General features: G+C 54.2%; 1 protein-coding gene across 2 annotated transcripts; it reads right to left on the reverse strand.

Moving 5' to 3' along the window:
• Positions 1 to 71: 71 nt before the first annotated feature.
• On the reverse strand, positions 72 to 14,001 carry EPHB6 (EPH receptor B6). Of its 2 annotated transcripts, XM_046021125.1 has the most exons (18): positions 13,705 to 14,001; positions 7,226 to 7,296; positions 6,756 to 6,954; positions 6,423 to 6,487; positions 5,483 to 6,236; positions 4,576 to 4,731; positions 3,860 to 4,216; positions 3,629 to 3,753; positions 3,294 to 3,456; positions 2,964 to 3,078; positions 2,669 to 2,721; positions 2,381 to 2,500; positions 1,992 to 2,239; positions 1,595 to 1,768; positions 1,217 to 1,366; positions 768 to 961; positions 492 to 647; positions 72 to 381 (listed from the first exon to the last, which is right to left on the reverse strand). In XM_046021125.1, the coding sequence occupies exons 3-18, from the start codon at positions 6,853 to 6,855 to the stop codon at positions 273 to 275; spliced, it is 3,039 nt and encodes a 1,012-aa protein (XP_045877081.1). In that variant the 5' UTR covers positions 6,856 to 6,954; positions 7,226 to 7,296; positions 13,705 to 14,001; the 3' UTR covers positions 72 to 272. The 2 variants fall into 2 exon arrangements, with proteins under 2 accessions (XP_045877081.1, XP_045877082.1); XM_046021126.1 differs by lacking the exons at positions 6,423 to 6,487; positions 7,226 to 7,296; positions 13,705 to 14,001 and having other exon boundaries at positions 77 to 381; positions 6,756 to 6,872.
• Between the last annotated feature and the right edge of the window lie 3,362 nt (positions 14,002 to 17,363).

The following is a 17,363-nucleotide window of genomic DNA, read 5'->3' on the forward strand; positions in this document are numbered from 1 at the left end:
GCTCCTCCTCCAAGGCCTTGCCAGCCCCTCCTTGCAGACTGAGGTCTCACCACACCTCCAACTTGCAAAATTTCTTCTTTCCCTTTAATGCAGGGGAGGGCGGAGGAGGGCGGAGGACTAGGGAGTGAGGCGTCCAGAGGGTGGGGTGTAGTATGGCAGGCGCCTCTTGCTGAGGCCAAGATGGAGACGGGCTCTGGTGTTCCGTGTCATTCCTTGGACCTGTGTCTGGGGCTGGGACACAGGCATCGCCCCTCACAGCTGCCTGCCAGGCCTCAGACCTCCACCGAGCCCAGCTCCCTCAGGTGCTGCTGCAGGAGCTGGATATTGTGCAAGAGCTTCTTCTGGTGGCCAGCCAGCGTGATGCCCAGGGCAGGCAGGTCTCTGGTGGTGGGGAAGGAGTGGGTCAGGTCTGGGCCGGCTTCTCTAACATCCCCGGCAGGACCCCTGGCTTGGAGCCTAGTGGAACCCCCACCCCGCCTCTCCCTGCTTACTCCAGGCTGAGCTGAGCCACATCGCTGAAGGTGCAGAGACCAAGCTTGGAGAAGTTGTCTTGGTAGCACTCCAGTCCGATGGCCGAAAGCCAGGCCTGGGGTGAGTCCAGAGAAGGAAAGTCCAGGGCCACAGGGTTCAGAAGGGCCTGGGAGGGTCTAAGTGGGGGAAGGGGAGGTCAACATCTCCCTTTTATCTTAGCCCCCTCTCCTCAGTTTTCTTTCTGGTTTGTATCTACCCTCCCTGGTTGTCCCGGGCTCCAGCCCCAATCTCCAGACCTGTCCCCAGGACCCCCATCAGCCTGCAGAGTGTCTGGTTTTCGGATCATCTTGTCAAATGCAGCCACCAGATGGTCAAAATGAGGCCGCTGGGTACGGTCCTTCTGCCAAGTGTCTAGCATAAGCAGGTGTAGTCCAGGGGGACAGCCTGGAGGCGGGGGAAGCCGGAACTCCTGCTCTATTGCATTTAGCACCTGGGGGTTAGTAGAGAAACATGGTGATGGGAAGCTATTGCTGGCAGAAAGGCATATTCTGTTAGGTCAGTGGGCGGGCTGGGATCAGGTGGGGCATGCCGTCAGAGCAGAGAAGGAACTTAAAAATAAGGAAGCCAAGACAACTTAAAATCTCAGTGGGTTAGAGAAGAAAAGCCAAGAATGTACAAACCTGTGAGGCTGGTGGGCTGGAAGGATGGGGGTGGGGAATTAACAATGTCTAGGTCAAGAGCTCACCTCCTGGTCACTCATGTCCCAGTAGGGCCGCTCTCCATAGCTCATCACTTCCCACATCACTATCCCAAAGCTCCAGACGTCACTGGAGGTGGTATGTTTTCCGTGTGCAATTACTTCTGGGGCTGCCCAGCGAAGCATACAACTTGGGCCCTGAGAGGTGGGGTGAGAAGCAACAACAGCAATGATTATAGCAGTGGTCACATTTATCGAGCAACTCCTGTGTGATCCGAGGTCTTCAGGGTGCACTCCTGGATGGAGCGCAGGCGGGCTCCATTCCTTCAGACCCCAGGGAACCCCACTGGCAGTACGCACCCCCGGTCCCAGCTCAACCACCAGCACCCTCCGGAAAAGGCTGAGCCCCTGAGACCGTGCTCTTACCTGAGGACTGTGGCCAAGACGAGCCACTTTGCACACCAGGTGGTTGTTCACCAGCACGCTGTGGGCAGAGAGCGCACGGTGCACGAAGGCGAAGCTGGACAGGTACTGCATGGCGGCGGCCACTCCCCGCTGCATGGCCACCAGCTGCAGGCTGCTGAACTGGCCCTCCCGCTGCTGCTGGGGGCAGGGGGCAGAGGTCAGCTGTCAGCAGCCCGGTGGGGAACCTCCACAGGCCAGGGGCCAGACACCAGCAGGAGAGGAAGGAGGGGCTTAGGGAATTAGAAGACAGCCTGGGAAGGATTAAGACTAGGAGAGGTGTCTCCGATCTCCCGGACTGTTGAAACTGCAGATCTCTCTGGACCCAAGGCCGCCCCACCCACCCCCGGGCCACACTGACCCTGAGGAAGCTGTCCAGGGGGCCCAACTCCATGAGTTCCGTCAGCACCATGAGGGGCCGGCTCTTGGTGACCACGCCCTCCAGCCGCAGGATGTTGGGATGCTGGAACTGGCCCAACACTGCAGCCTGGCCTAGAAAGGTCATCTGTAGGCTCTCCGCACCTCCAGCCCACAGGGCCTGGATGGCCACGGCCTGCTCCCGCCGTCCCCGGGGCTGCAGGCGGCCCCTGCGCACTTCTCCAAAGGAGCCTGGGAGAATGGGTGTAGGTGGAAGGCTATTGAGGAAGGACCCCGGGCTTGCGGTATCCTGCCCTGTTTAGAGGGGAGCCTGCTGGGGAAGGCTCATGGGGGCTCCAGTCCCTCCCGTCCCCTTTCTCTGCCCCTGCACACCTGCCCCAATGACCTCCTCGATCTTGATATATGCAGGATCCACCTCCCTGGTAAATTCTCGGATGGCCTGGCAGGGGTCCTCGTACGTGGAAGGGTCGATGTAATACTTCACCCCAAGACCTATAGGCAAATGGGGTGAATGAGGAGGGTGTGGTACGAGGTCCGGCTGCCCACACACCCCAGGCATGCCTTCTTCCTTATAATGGCAGGGCCGAGGAGTTCCCCTGGACCACGGGGGAACCTCGTCTTGCCTCCTGGGCTCAGCCCCAGCCCTCCCCACCCCCACACCTGGACTGCTGTACTGCTGGAGTTGCTCTGTGTAGCCTGTCCCACGGCGCTTCCTGAGGACAAACCAGAGTCCTGAAATGACACTCCCCTGCCATGCAGGCCACTCTCCAGCCAGGGATCTATGGAGTGAGGGCTGCTGGATCCCTCCTTCCAGCCTCGCACGGGCCCACGGGAAGGGGCCCGGTGGTGGGAGGTGGGCTTTGGAGGTGGTTTCTGCAGTGGGTGTTGGGGCTGCCAGGACGTGGGGTTGTGTTGTGGGGTGAATGGTGTGGGGACACAGCAGGGAGGGGCTCACCTCTGGAAGACAACAGCCAGCACGGTAATGGCCGCCAGCAGGAGGAAGGCCAAGGCCCCCAGGATGGACCCAATTACCAAGGAGAGTCTCTCTGGAAGCTGGGTGGACAGCTCACCTGGGGAAGCAGCCAGCCAGGACCATGCATGGGCAAGGCCTCACAAGCATACACGCCTACGCACCCCCCGTGCACCCACTCACGCCCACCCACAGACCCAAAGGCCATGTGGTCAGCCATGACACGATGCTCACAGCCTCCTGTCCCACACGGCCGCGAGGCCTCTCCTCGCTGACTCCTCCTGCTTCCCCCTCTCCATCCAGGCTCCCTCTCACCTTGAGGCAGAGTCTGGAAATAGACCTTGCCCCCATAGGGGCCGTGACCTGCGGCAGTCCGTGCCCGCACTTGGAAGCCGTAGATGTGGCCGGGACTCAGCTGCGTCACGGTGGCCGTGTTGGTCTCGCTGGTCAGGGTGAAGGAGTGAGATTCATCTTCTGCCTGGGGGTGACAGCCAGTCACTCCCTGCTACCCAGCCCCAGCTCCTGAGTCCTGGTCACACCCTCAGGCTTCTTGGAACCTCTCCGTCCTAGTCCACCTCCCCCATCTCTAACCCTACTGGGGGCCACTGTGAGCTCCCACCAGCCCTGCTGGGCAACCCCCACCTTCCCACCTGGTCATAGTAGCGGAGCTGATAGTCCAGGATGTTCCCGTTGGTCTGGTCTGGCTGTGGCCAGGACACCGTGATGCTGTCGGATGCCCGGCTTACCTGGTGCAACGCAGGGACTGCAGAGGGAACTGGGTGGGGGAGGGAGGGTTAGTGGGAGGGTTTCCAGGAGCCCAGCAGCAGGGGGCTTCTCAGGAGGCAAGGCAAGGCATCAGGCCGAGCTTGAGGAAGGCTCACCTGCATGGCTGGTGCTGACGTTGATGGCGGCAGCTTGGGGAGGGTCGGGGCTGAGCTCTGACACCCCGTTCACAGCCTGCACCTCCAAGATGTAGGGCACATGTGCCCGGAGCCCCCCAACTAACACTCGGCTCTCAGTCAGGCCCCTCTGGCGGGGGTCGAAGTGCACCTCATCCCTGCAGCGGCGACAAGCACCCCCGGTGCCCGAGCCCGGCTCCCGGTGGCCTCCACATTCCTTGCACACGACATTGAAGAGCAGGTCCCCTCGTCCCCCCAGCTCCTGAGGCAGGCGCCAGTGCAGCATGAGCACTGAGCCTTGTACCTCGAACCAAAGCTCCCGGGGAGCCGATGGAGGGCCTGGGGAGGCCGGTAGGGGCAGCGAGAAGGGTCAGAAAGGAAGGAGTGGGGGGAGGCGAGGTGAAGGGGGAGAGGTGGGGATGATGGAGAAAGAAAGAAGGCGGGGGTGGGGGGGGCAGAGGGGAGGAGACCCAGGGCATAGGGTGGGGACCAGAAAGCAGAGAAGGTGGGTAGGAGGAGAGGCAGGAGGTGGGCCAGCGTGGATGGGGTCAGGGCAGGAAGGAGGAAAGTGGAGGGAGAAAATGAACAGGAGAAAAGTCACTGCAAATGGGAACAAGCTCCACTGTGCTGCCCTCAGGCTCCCCTTCTCTGCCCACCCCCAGTCCCATTTCCACCCCTGGGGCTGGTGGGGGACTCACCAGTGCAGGGAGTCTCTGGGGGGTCTGAGCTGGCCCTGTAGAAGCCCTCAAGGCAAGGGCAAACAGGGGCTGCAGGATCGGGGGCATGGCTGCGGGCGGGGCACGGTAAGCAGGGTGCATTCCCAGCCAAGGCCTTGTAGGACCCCTCTGGGCAGGCTAGGGGGCAGAATGGGGCAGAGACATTAGGCTCACTTCATCCACCGCCTCCTGAGCCCACCACCGCACCCCAGGCAAGCACGAAGACATGCCCCCAGCCTTCCCTTCCCCAGGGCTGTTTCTCCTGACCTCCTGAGACCCACCCCCACCCACTCTTCCCTCTTTTCCCCTCCCTGAGGCAGAGGTTACTTCCATGGCCACAGGAGTAGAACTGCATTTCCGCTGATGGAAAAAATGAGGTGCAGTGGGGGTTATGGGCAGGCCAAGTACCAGATAGAGGTGTCTGGCTTGATTGACCTTCCTGCCCAGAGGCCTTCTGCACCCTCCGCCCTATAGCAGAAGGATTCCTCTTAGCTGGTCTCCACTGCCGTCTCCTACCTGCATCCTGGTCACCTGCCCTGGTGATGAGTCCTTCCTAACTAGATGGCAAATAGGGACAAACGACCCATCCCAAGATAACCCAGGAGTTTCACTCCTTTTAATCTCCATCACTTGTCAGGCCTGCAGCCCTAGGATGCTTAGCAGTGACTTAGGAAGTCTCCAGAAGGTCCTAGAAATTTGAGATGAGTATATGACACCAAATGTGTGCGCTTTAGAAGGTAAATCTGGAGAAAAACGAGAGTCCTTTCCTAAAATAGCTTATTCCTGACCTTTTGGGGACAAAGTCAAGTTTGGGGTATTCAGGAGAGGTGTCCCAAGGTTGGGGGAAGGTGGGGAGATCTTGGGTAAGTGCACAGGCACCCAATCTCACCTTGGCAGACCTTGTCTCCGCGGGCGGGCTGGTGCCCCGGCTGGCAACGGCAGCCCCCAACCGCTACCATCCACTTGCCTTCCCCATTGCAGTGCAGCCTCGGAGGGCTACCCCCCGCCTGGCCCCCGCCTCCATCCTCCTCTGGCTCCGCGTGAGCCACACAAGTGCCCACGGCTGCCACCAGGGAGGCGCCCCCGGCCCCACTGGCCTGCGTCTCAGGGAAGGAGGCGAAGGCGCGGAGGACGGAGGGGCAGGTGTAGGAGAAGAGCTTGACCGCCACGAGGGCCAGGCAGGCCCCGGTGTCCTGGAAGGCCACGTAGAAGCCACGCTGGGTGAGGGGGCCGAAGCTCCTCTCTTTGACGTTGAGCTGCAGCCCGGCGCGCTGCCCAGCCCCGCGCGGGCCTACCGCCCACGCCGAGGAGGCGGGGAAGCTCTCGTCCGCGGCGATGGTATCCACCTTGGTCCAGCGTTTTAGGTGCCAGGTGGAAACGCTGTCGGGCCCATCGGGCTCCTCGGCCTGGCGGTAGTAAAGAGTGAAGGTCTCTCGGCAGGTGCCCCCGGCCACGCCCAGGCTGGCGCACGCGCGCACGGAGAAGTGCAGTCGGATGTGCGCCCTCTGCGCTCCGCGGCGCTCCACGAAGTGTGTCTGCAACCAGTTGTCTTGCCCAGTGCCTGGAGGAGCCCCTGCCACGTGGCATGCCTCGAAGGTCCGAGTCAGGCGTCGCTGGTCGTCTAGAACGCTCACTTCATCCCACTGCAGGGAGAGCGGGGAGCCACCGTTAGCTGGCAAACCCGGGTAAGTAGACCCCAAAGTCCTGCTCCTCCGGAAGGGAAGGGGTCTTACTCCATTAGTCCCTACCCTGGGCTTCCTTCCCAAATCCTATAGGACCAGTGGGGTGGGGGAGGCACACTGGGTGGGGAATGAAAGAGTGACACTCACCCCGCCTGGCGGGTAGGTGAGCCAGCCGATCTCAGATGTCTCTCCAGTGGTGTCCAGCAGAACCTCTGCCCAGAGATACGAAGGGACTCAGCGGCAAAGCCTCCAGCTAGGACTGCTAACCTCACCCCATCCCAGGAGGGAAACAGGCATTTCCCCCCTGGTCCTTTTAATTCACCAGCAGGGGCACAGTTCTCCATCAGGAGCCTTTCTCTGGAACCTTCCCCGTTCCTTTCACTTTCTTGATGTCTTCACTCTTCTCTGCCTTTTCTGAATCTTTCCCATTCCTCACCCAGGCTAACTGGTAGGGATTCTCCAGTCTCCACTCCCTCTTACCTTCCAGAGCCAGAACTGAGGACCCCAGCACCAGGACCCAGAGACTGCACACCATGCCCGCCACTCTGCTCCCTGACCGGGCAGCCCCCTCAGCAGCCATGGGGCATCTTCGGGGCTCCCACCATTGCCCTGGCCACCACCCTGCTCCCAGGCAGGGCCGCTGCTTTTTAAGACTGGGGTCTGCAGCCAAGCTTGCTTCCTAGGGAGACACACAGGACCAGAAGAGACAAGTGGCAGGTAACTACATTGCTACACAGATAGTTCTCAGACCACCCCAGCACCAACCACAGGGTAAGGGCCTGTCAGAAGCAGACTGTCTCCTGACTTGTGCCAAGTCTACCATCTTTGAGGGCCATATGGTAGGTCACTCCCTCCCTACGTCCTGCAGGGGACGCATCACTGAGCATTTCTTAAAGCCCCCCCGCCCCCACAGCCCTTTAGAGCATAGGATAATTCCAGGCCCAACTTACCCTTTTCTTCTGAAAGGAACTCTTTCAATTCTTTCTCTTCGTTTATTCTCCCTCCTCCTCCTAGAGCCAGCCTGTATTGGAAGTCAGGAGATACGTCCATTAAGCCAGGCACAGTAGAAGCTACTCCTCCCCAGGGAACACACGATCCCTCCTCCCCGACACCTCCTGACCCACATCAGACCTGGACACTCTGGACAATACAGAAAGGCAGTGGACCAAGAGGGACCATGGAAGAGAGCTGTGGGGTATGATGCAAGGGGAGATGGGAGAACAGGAGTGAGAAGAGCATAGGCACGAAGATTCCATCTGGTAAGTGATCCAGCACAGAGAAAGGGTAGAGCTATGTAGGTCTTGCATGCCTATATTTTGTGAACAACGGTCCTCTCTCCACAAGGGGCACACTTCCTCTATGGCTTACAGAAAAATAACGTATGTATATGAAAAAATTCTTCTAGTCTGCTCACAGTGAAAGGACAGAATGTGGAAACAACAGTGCCATCGTGTCCTATGAGATTAATAATGCACTAGGTTGAAGAAGGTATGAGAGCTAGGCTCTCTATATTCGCGGTGCTTGTGAGCTCAAATGGGTATATCTTCTTGGAAGGACAGCCGGTGTTGTCTTTCTAGCAGCTTCACTTCTAAGAGTTTGTCCTTCAGGTACTGCATCCTTGGGTCTGTTTGCAGAGATGTTCAAACAAGGATATTTGCTGCAGAATTGGTTGTAAGGGAAAACACTGGAATGTAACTGTCCATCAGTGCAAAGATATTTAATAAATTATGGCACAACCTTAAAAAAGAGTGAGGGTTACTGCGTATGCACTGATTATGAAAATGATTTCCCAAGTGAGAGTAGTCCATGCAGAACAGTGTCAAGTATGTTCCCCATTGGTTAACTTAAGAAGGCCACATAGATATGCACCCCTTCCGGCTCACAAGCACATGACTGTGGGGCACAGCTGCCTCCAGGGTTACAGTGAAGACAAATGGGCTCAGACCTTCCTTTGTTCGTTGGTCTAGAGATTAGTGGTGACCCATCTCTCCCCTTATCACTGAGTCTCAAAAGTCTGTGAGTTACATGGACAAGAGCAGTCCATTCCATTTACTTCTGTTGAGAAGAAAATAAGAGTCAGGTTGTTCAAAGACATGAAACTGAGAGAGAGAGAAAGGACAGCAGTTGGAAACTGGAATCTGTTTCCGTCACGAGGGCTGTGGCCACGTGACCCGCAGCACTCCTGAAAACGGCACACTTCTCAATGAAGCTGAAACCAAACTATTATACTATTTGATTTAGATAAATCAGAAAATCAGAGTTGGATGTCTGCTAATCTAATTTTTCCTGGTAACACAGGCTCTGTTGCAAGATGAAGCCTTCAGGGTCATCTCTATGTGGTTATCACGAAAAGCGCTGCTGTTACAGCTGGTGGGCTGAGGTATCACGGGCATCGCACCACTTGCCGCTGAAATGCGCCTTTCATGCCACTGGAACCCTACTTGTGAGACAGAGTTTAACTTACAGTGCATGGAGGCAAGCAAGAAGCATTTCCAAATCACTGGGTTGTACACCTTAAACTTATCACAGTGTTATACAACAATTGTATTTCAAAGTCAGAAAAAAGGAAGCATTTCTATACAGCAAATGACTCCTAAGAAACAGAGGTTCTCTGCCAGTACTGCTCGAATGCTGCTAGAATCATTCACGGATGAAATGTTTCAAAGAAGAGCAGGGAGACTGTGAAGTAACAAAGCATGGCCCCATTACCAATGGCTGCTTAATAAATATCCTGAAGGAATATGTGTTTTCGGTGCTTCCCCCAAGCGCTCAGTGGCTTAATTTGGAGACATGCTTGACACACCAAGGCAGACCAGACTGACCAGAGCCATGGGGTCTCTAGGAATGCTGTAATCAAGAACTGAAAATGCCAGCAAAATGCCTTTAAACAATGAAAGCTATTCTATCATTTGCCTAGCAGATATTCTCTGAAATAACCTCTTTCAGTCAGAACATGGATGGATTCTGGAATCTGTACAAAAAGTAAACTGTAAGCACTGTGTCTTCCTAAACTTATAACTAGACAGATAATCACGGAGAGGGAATAATAAACACTTCGGATGCATCTCAATGAATTTTTTTTTTTTTTTTGGAGAGATAGCAAACCAAGAGGGAAGATACATACTGCAGATCCCATCAGCTGTGCACTATGGAACATTCTAGAATATGAGGAATGGCAAAGTATTTGCTTTGATGACCCACAATATAAGCCACACGGTCACTTGTGGCTGCAGCAGGGCGTGTATGCATAGCCTCAGCAGGCATCTTAATGACAACATGAAGCTGGCCTCTCTCCAGAGGATCCAGAAAAGAGCAAAAGCAATTAGGGAACAAGTTAAAGCCACTCAGCTTCTGTCCTCAAGAGACATCAGGAAGAAAAGAATTAAATGGAGACATGGCATTGGACTGCCACTTCTGTAATTGTTAAAAAAGGTTTACCAAGAACCAATATATTCATTTTAAAAATGGTGGAAGCACTTGAAGAGAGCCCAGAAGTGTTCCTCGCTGTTTGAAGGGACCTCTTTTAGATTTGGATTCAGAAGACTGAAAAAAATCTGTGGCTGAGTGAGACTAGGAAGTGAGGTCAATTCTTGCTTATCAAACAAAACAGATAAATTCAAGTCTTTTATTTTTTTAAATTACATATAAAAAGAACTCGGGTGTACCTCTTAGGCAAGAATAAAAACAAGGAAAGACGAAACTTTAAGATATGGAAGAAACTGCTGTCAGCTAATTCCTACTCCCGCAGATTCTTTTGAAACAAGTTTCAAAGGCAGAAACGTAAGTGACAAGAACACGCAGCTCCAGCCACATGCCTGGAATACTGAACAAGCAGGACTTAGAACTTGATTTTCAAAGGTGCCTTCAATGGTTGAGGACTAGGACATCTGTCTGAGCTTAGTCTGGGTGCGCGTCCTGGAAGCAGCCAAGTGCATCCCTCCCGCAACACAGAGCGGGACACGCCTGCTTTGGATCACTTTGTCTTCTCCAGCTCGCCAAAGGCATTGGTCAGTGTTTAGAAATCCTCTCACCCATGAAAGAGCCCAAGACTCTTCTCAAACAGGAAAACATTCAAATTTCAGATGTGTATATGGTTTTAAAAATATAACCCACCCGAAGCAGCAGAAATGTGGATGGAAAATGGGAGCTCAGAAAAGAAGACTGATTTGACAACATTTCAGATGACAAAAATTGCATTCTATGACTTCACATTTTTTTTTTTCTCAGCTTCTTTCCTACATATATCACTTTACATCTTTTTGCTACGGTAGAGACACTGCATCCCCAAGCCTGCTACATTTCTTTGGTTTGTAAAAATACGACAGTCTGTAGGCATCAAAACTGTGTTTTGTTTCCAGAAACTGGCAAAGATTAAAGATGTGTAGACTCTTAGCTTATACATCATAGCTTCTGAGTTCTGTTATCTATAAAAATGAAAGATTTAAAAATAAATTAAATAAGTAAATCTGTAGGAATTTAAAAAATTAACTGTCTTCAAATTGAAAAGTTAAATATGATAACTTTGTGAACAAACTGAGATGGTTTAAAATAGTTTATGTACCTTGATCCACAAAATGAGTTTTTAAAAAACTAAGTAATATAAGCCAAATCAGCTTGGAGGAAGATACGGCAGGAAAATGCACTGGCCATTAAAACTGGTTACTGTAGGAGGGAGAAATGAAGGATGGCAGAGGAGGGATTATTCATTTTGTCTTACATATATTTCAGTGGGTTTTCTTGTTACAACGAGCATATCTTCTTTTTACAATAAAACAAAATCTCATTAATTATCATCTAAACAACAAAAAAGGGAAAACATTTTTAAACCTAGACTAGCATAGCATATGTTTACATTTTATCCTCCCCTCCCTTCTCTCTAGGTTTCAAAACAATCCAGAAATTTTCACGTATAAGGAGAAAGCAGAGATAAAGAGGCAGTAGGAGTGGGCGATGAATGAGCAAAATAACTTTTATCGCTGCATTTTCTTTAAGCTTCTCTTCAAAGAGGTTCGAATGGCCCCACTGATCACATCACGCTTCTCTGACTCAGTGTCAAGCAAAGGACTTCGGCTCTAAAGGGCCAAGGGGGACCAGGGGGGCTGGGGACACCTGACCAGGGCATCCATCGCTGCTGAGTGAGCCTGGGCAGGAACGTTCAGAGAGGCAGAGCAGGCTGCAGGGCCCAGTGGGGCAAGGGAGGTCCCAAGGGCAAAAGGGCCGATGGTTAATGTGTGGCGTGGCCGAAAAGCTGGCCCTCACACCTGTCAGCCACAGGGTCAGCGTGGGAGGGGTCAGCACCATGGGCCCTGTCCTCCGTCCTGTTCTGCAGCTGTTAAACGCCCAGGAAATTCCAGGATAATCCTTGCTCAGCTTAATGCTGCGACCCTTTAATCTCCACCTTGGATATGGTCGCAGTCTCTTGGAGCTCTGTCCGCCTGCCTCGGAAAGGATCCCATCAGCCCTACGGCGGCATCCAGAGCAGACAGTGAGGAGGTGGCTGTCCTCCGGTGCTTCACGCCCCTGCTGCCCCGGCTCCAGGAGCCAATTTGTGGATTACCTAGCAGAGGAGAGCCCTGTGTCCCTTGAGGCCTCCAGCCTCCAGGAATGTCCCCCAGAGCACGCAGATGCAGACGAATGTGCCTCCCACTCCCAGGCTGTGGAGCTGGGGGAGGCTTTTAAGATGCAGGCAGTGTCTGGGAGTGGCAGGCAGCCACTCAGAATGAGCCACTCTGGCTGGGCACTGACCGGGCATGTGCGTGGCTTTGGAAAAGGGCATAAGGGAGGGTGTTGGGACAGTCAGTTCTTGTCCGTGAGAGATAAGTAAATGGAAGATTGTAGAAGCCCCAAGAGCCAGGACCACTACCTGCAGGAGCAAGTGTGAGAGTGTGTAAGGGAACGTGTGTGAGGTGAGATGCGTATGGAGCAGCACGCAAGCTGGGATGTGTGTGTGTGTAAGGGTGAGAGCATGCACATCAGAGCAGATCCAGAGTGCTCTTCTTACTGGTCACTGATGCCCATGAGCCCTTCTCCTCAGCCTGGGTCTGTCCCTACTCTCCCCCAGTCAGCCTGTCAACTGCTCTCTGCTCTGGGAGTTGCTGCTGCAGAAACATCTGGGCTGGGAGAGGGAGCCGAGCAGGGAAGTAGAGAAAAGGGAAACGCGAAGCTGCCCCAAACCCCAAACCTCGCCATCCCCCTTCCCCCTCGTGGGCAGTGCTGTGGGGACACAGGACTCAGGACCCAGCTCAGGAGACGGTGATGAGCTGCAGGAGAACCTGGCCCTGAGGAGGAATGTTCCTGCCTTTCCCATGCTCAGATCACTGCTGCCTGTTGCTCCTAGGCAGGCAGGGGACACGGTGCTCACTGCCAGCCATCTTTCTGGACCCCGAATGAACCAACAGACTCCAAAGGGGCCCTCCTCTCTAGGCCACTAGGTAGGTACACAGAAACCCTCCAGCCTAATCTTCCTGCAAGGAAAACAGGTCCATTGCCCTGAGGGAACCCAGTGGCCCCTCTGAATGGCACCATCAACAAACGATAGGTCTCAGTCCTGCAATGCCCATTACCTGGACATTTCCCTGCACCGCCAACAATGCCACAGCTCCTTCCCACCTGCCCAGCATCTCCCCTTCTGGAACCTGAGTCAAGTTCTCCTGGCAGGGGGAGGGCCTGGCCCTGGTTAACTTATTGGGAACAGGCCCAGCCACTTCTCTCCATGGGCACTGCCAGGGACATTACAACATCGGCTATGCTGGGCCCCAGCCAGCTCCCCCAGGGATGGGAGGAGAGAGGATGCCAGACGGCCAAGATTGGTGGATGGGGGTGTAGGGCAGGTAGGGCCAAGTACCCAGATGTAAAGAGAGGGGAGTGGAGCTGGGGCAGCAGCAAGCAGCAGACTTTGGCTGCAACTTGGGGGTTATGGCTGGGGAGCATGAACCAAGCCTCTCCTCTCTAAGGCTTATGGGTGGCAATGGGGGGGGGGGATCTGGGGGCAGGTGGGGGATCTGGGGGCAGGTGTGGGATCAACCTCCTTGCTCCTCCCAGCTCCGCGGGATTGGAGAGATACCACTGGAGTCAGAGGATGGGCAAGCCTTTTCAGAACGCTGGGAGTCCGGCCTCGGCAAGGAGCCCTATATCAGGACCCCCAATATCTGGAGACACAGTGGGGGATCGCAGAAGCAAGGGTAATGGGGGTGTCAATGATGGCCGGCCAGAGGTCGGGGAGCCAGGCTGGCCAGTTTCGCACCCCTCACGAACCTACCGTCGCCTTGGAGAAGATACTCAGTACTACCCCGGGAGGCCCCCAAGGATCTGCAAAGGCCCAGTCTGGAGGGCCCCTCTACTTTTGCAAACCTTGATGCCTCTGTCCCCAGGCACACCGCCGCGCCCCCCCCCCCCCCACACCCACACTGCCTGGCATCCCGGGGCTCACCTTCCGCCGGCCGCAGGCTCCGCAGGTCTATGCCCCCCCCCGCCCCAGGCCCCGCGATGGAGCCGAGCCGCCCGTTTCTCCGCTCGGGTGCGGGGACCCGGCTCCCCGCGGCCCGGGTCCTCTCGCCGCTGCTCGTCTCCGGGGCTCCGGGGCGGCCGGGGGGCGGTGGCTGGCGGCGGGGGCTGCTCTGAAGGCGGGGCGCCCGCGGATCGTGCGGGGCCCACGTCGCGCTCGCCGTCGCCGCGCTCGGTCGCGGGTCCCGCCGCCTGCTGCTCCGCTCTGGAGCGGCGGCAGGGGCGAGCTCAGCCCGGCCCGCCCCCTCCGCGTCCCTCCCAGCCCGGCCCGCCCCTCTCCGGCCCCTGCGGCCGCCCTCCCTCTCCCCTCTTCCGGGGAGCCGAGCCCGCCCTCCCGGCCTGGGCGGCGATGTGCGGCGCCCGGCGCGGGGGAGAGCGCGGTGGAGGCGCGGGGCTCGCCCTGGGCCCGCCTGTGCGCTGGGGCGGGGGCGCCGCCTCCTCCCGGCCGCGCGGGGCGGGGGGACCCGGACACTGAGGGAGGCTCGCGCGGGGGTCCTGGAGGGGGCGGGCTGCCGTGCGGCGGGGCGAGGCGTTCAAACCCCTGGGCCGGGCGCGGGCTCCGGTCCCCGGGAGGGAAAGCACACAGGAGGGCGGCCGATGCCCGGGGCACTGCGGGGCACGGCGGGGCAGGGCAGGGCGGCGCAGTCGCCGGCCCGAACACCCGCGCCCTCTCTCCACCCCTGCTTTTCTGCTTCAACTCTAGGAACTAAACCCACTGTTTTAGTTCCTACTCAGGTTTAAACTAAGGTGGGCGTGAGCTGTGAAGAAGAGAAAGAAGGAAAAGAAGGGGGTGGAGGGAAAGACAAACTGAGAAATCTCGGAGGGTACGGGGGTGGGGTGGGGATGGGTAAGCAGCAGGAGGGGGGCATCTGGGTTACGAAAGTGCCTCTGATCTACCCTTAAACTCGTCTGCCCCTTCGTGACCCTGGATCGTGGCCAACGTTGGGGCCTCTGACCCCACCCTCCCCAAAGGGCTGGGAAGCCTGGGTCTGAACGGGGAAGTCCAGGTGTAGGTGCCTGGCTTTGCATTGCCCGGGCAAGTCTTGCCCTTCTGGGTGCCTCCTCCCTCCGCCCGCTCCCCGGGGAGAACCTCCCCCAGGGGATCTGAGGCGTTGGACGGTACTCAGCGGGTGCCTGGAAGGTTTGAGGAACCGAGGGGGCGCCGCGAGGAAAAAATGTTTCCTCCCACCCCTAGCCTCTTCTCCAGCCGAGGACGGGATTGGGGGGTCTATTGTTCCGGTCCTACAGCCCTAAACTGGGGCCTTCCCACGAAGTGCTGCTACCACCTGCTGGTTCTTTCAAGGAACACAGGCATCCGGTGGAATTCCCTCTGGCCTTTCCCCACTCCCCATTTCTCCGTGCCGCTTCTTACTTTCCCACTTACTTCATTTATCCAAGACGAGGTGAAGCACTAGCTGCAAATGGGCTGATCAAAACTGGTACTTAAGGAGCATTCAGAAACCATGGAAAATTGTGAAAGAGATCTGTGAGCCAACAAGCCCAATAAACAAAACAATGAAACTCATTAGGAGGCACCTGGGAGAAACAAACAGGCTTTAATGAATTGGCTGAATGAGTGATAGAAACTGGCGACTGAACTAGTCCCCACTTAGAAGAGGGATTGTACACTCTGGATATCTGCAGTCAATTAATAAGCCTAATGATGTTGAATGATTCTGCATTTGGGCATCTTTAATAAGTCACTTGCACTGGTGAGTCTAATTCTATCTTGTTTCTTCCCCTTGCTCTGAAATTCAGTGGTGGAGAGCTGCCTTCCTTTCATTTCCAAATCAGTTATCTCCAAAGCCTTGAAACACTTTTGTGAAGAAACCTGAATTTACATCGTATGTGATATTATATAACTCATGATCTTAGTTACAATAACAACATGACTGCCAGAAAGCTTTGGGTAAATTGGAAACTTTTAAAAAAAGAAGCATATGATTAAATTACGTTAAAAGTATCAGCAACACAGAAACCGCAGTTAATTTATAAACCCCAGAAATTCCAGTGGTAATTTGCAATGCATCATACATTGACATTATAGTTAAAATATCTCTTCCTTTCTATTGTCTGATATATCTTACTGTTTACACTGCCCATTAGGTGCCTATAATATGAAATTAAGCTTTTGTTGTCCAAGGCTTTTTTTTCTTTGGTTGATAACATTTAAGAAGCATCTAGTCTTCAAAGAAAGATCCGTTGTACTCTGGAAGGAAAGAGGTTTAAATATGTGATTATAATAGGCCCTGTATCATTGTCTCCTATGTGTTAAACCAAGTTTTAAAGGTAGGTGGGGAGCACAGAATGCCTTGTGAAGTTATGTTACCATCCGTAGCTATTAAAAAGAAAAGTAATGAATCCCCTTTCAAAGTTGAACATAAATCTTTGCTATAATTTGTTCACTGCCTGGCACACATTGGGTACTTAGAAGTGTTTTAGGATAAGTGAATAAAAAATAATAGTATTTAAACTTGTTCTGTGCTGAGGGGCAGGATCTAATAAAGTCTGTGGCTCACAGAATTCATTATCCGGAGACATAACTATCTACAATGTAAATTTGCAGCCAAAAGAACTCCAGAGGACTCAACTCCAGTGTCTTTTTAAAAAAATGTTTTAAAGGTTTTATTTATTTATTTGACACACACAGAGAGAGACAGAGATCACAAGTAGGCAGAGAGGCAGGCAGAGAGAGAGAGAGAGAGAGAGAGAAGCAGGCTCCCCGCTGAGCAGAGAGCCTGATGCAGGACTCTCTGAGTCTGCATGATCTCTCTGAGATCATGACCTGAGCCGAAGGCAAAGGCTTAACCCACTGAGCCATCCAGGCACCCCAACTCCAGGAGTCTTGTCAGGGGCTTTGGATTCTGCCTCTTTTCTTTTTCCATGTTTGTCCCTTCTCAGACTTTTTTCTTCAACATCTTTCAATCCCCAAGGACGCTCCATTTCTTCCTTCTTCCTTATTTCCCTTTAGAACGACTAATGCAAGCTGATGTTATTATAAGCAAAGAGCTTTATAAGTCATTTCCGTGATTATCATTTGAGTAAAAATCCGCAAAGGAATTTGCTAAGCCCTCAGATCTCTTCTTATCCCAAGACATTACATAAGGCTCCAGATATACAACCTCACAGGGGACCAGGCACTTTCCTGAACTCTCTCGAGGTCCTGTGGCCTCTAAGTGCAGTCTTATTTCCCAAAATCTGGTGTCTGGTCTCCAAATATTTGCCCAATAAAAATGTCAAGTGTCCATTTACACAACTTAATCTTTTTCCCCCCTGTTCAGAAACTTCTAGAATGTTCTAGGGTTTTCCTACAGTACAGGTTTTGCAACTGAATTTTAGACCAATGGTGATTGATATCCTGGGTAAAGTGAGTGATCTTCAAAGTTTCCCCATGCAAGCCTTACACTTTGACATTACTTCAACCGAGCAAGAGTCAAAAGACATTGAGAAGTATTAGTGCACAGAGAGAAAAAGGAGGGCTCTTCTCTCCTAACAGAATGTTTTCTCAGAGATTGATTTCAGCTGTATGAGATGGCAGCAGAGTTGTGCAGCAGTGGTTTAAACAAATCCAGTGATCCAGGAATG

This window comes from Meles meles, chromosome 10 (genome assembly GCF_922984935.1).
Source record: "Meles meles chromosome 10, mMelMel3.1 paternal haplotype, whole genome shotgun sequence".
NCBI lineage: Eukaryota > Metazoa > Chordata > Mammalia > Carnivora > Mustelidae > Meles > Meles meles.

Coding starts and splice junctions, on each gene's coding strand:
- EPHB6 (XM_046021125.1), bottom strand. CDS start 6,855: ATGGCTGCTGAGGGGGCTGCCCGGTCAGGGAGCAGAGTGGCGGGCATG. Junction 6,488..6,755: donor CTCAGTTCTGGCTCTGGAAG/GTAAGAGGGAGT, acceptor ATCTCTGGGCAG/AGGTTCTGCTGGACACCACT. Junction 2,722..2,963: donor CTGGCTGTTGTCTTCCAGAG/GTGAGCCCCTCC, acceptor GTTTGTCCTCAG/GAAGCGCCGTGGGACAGGCT.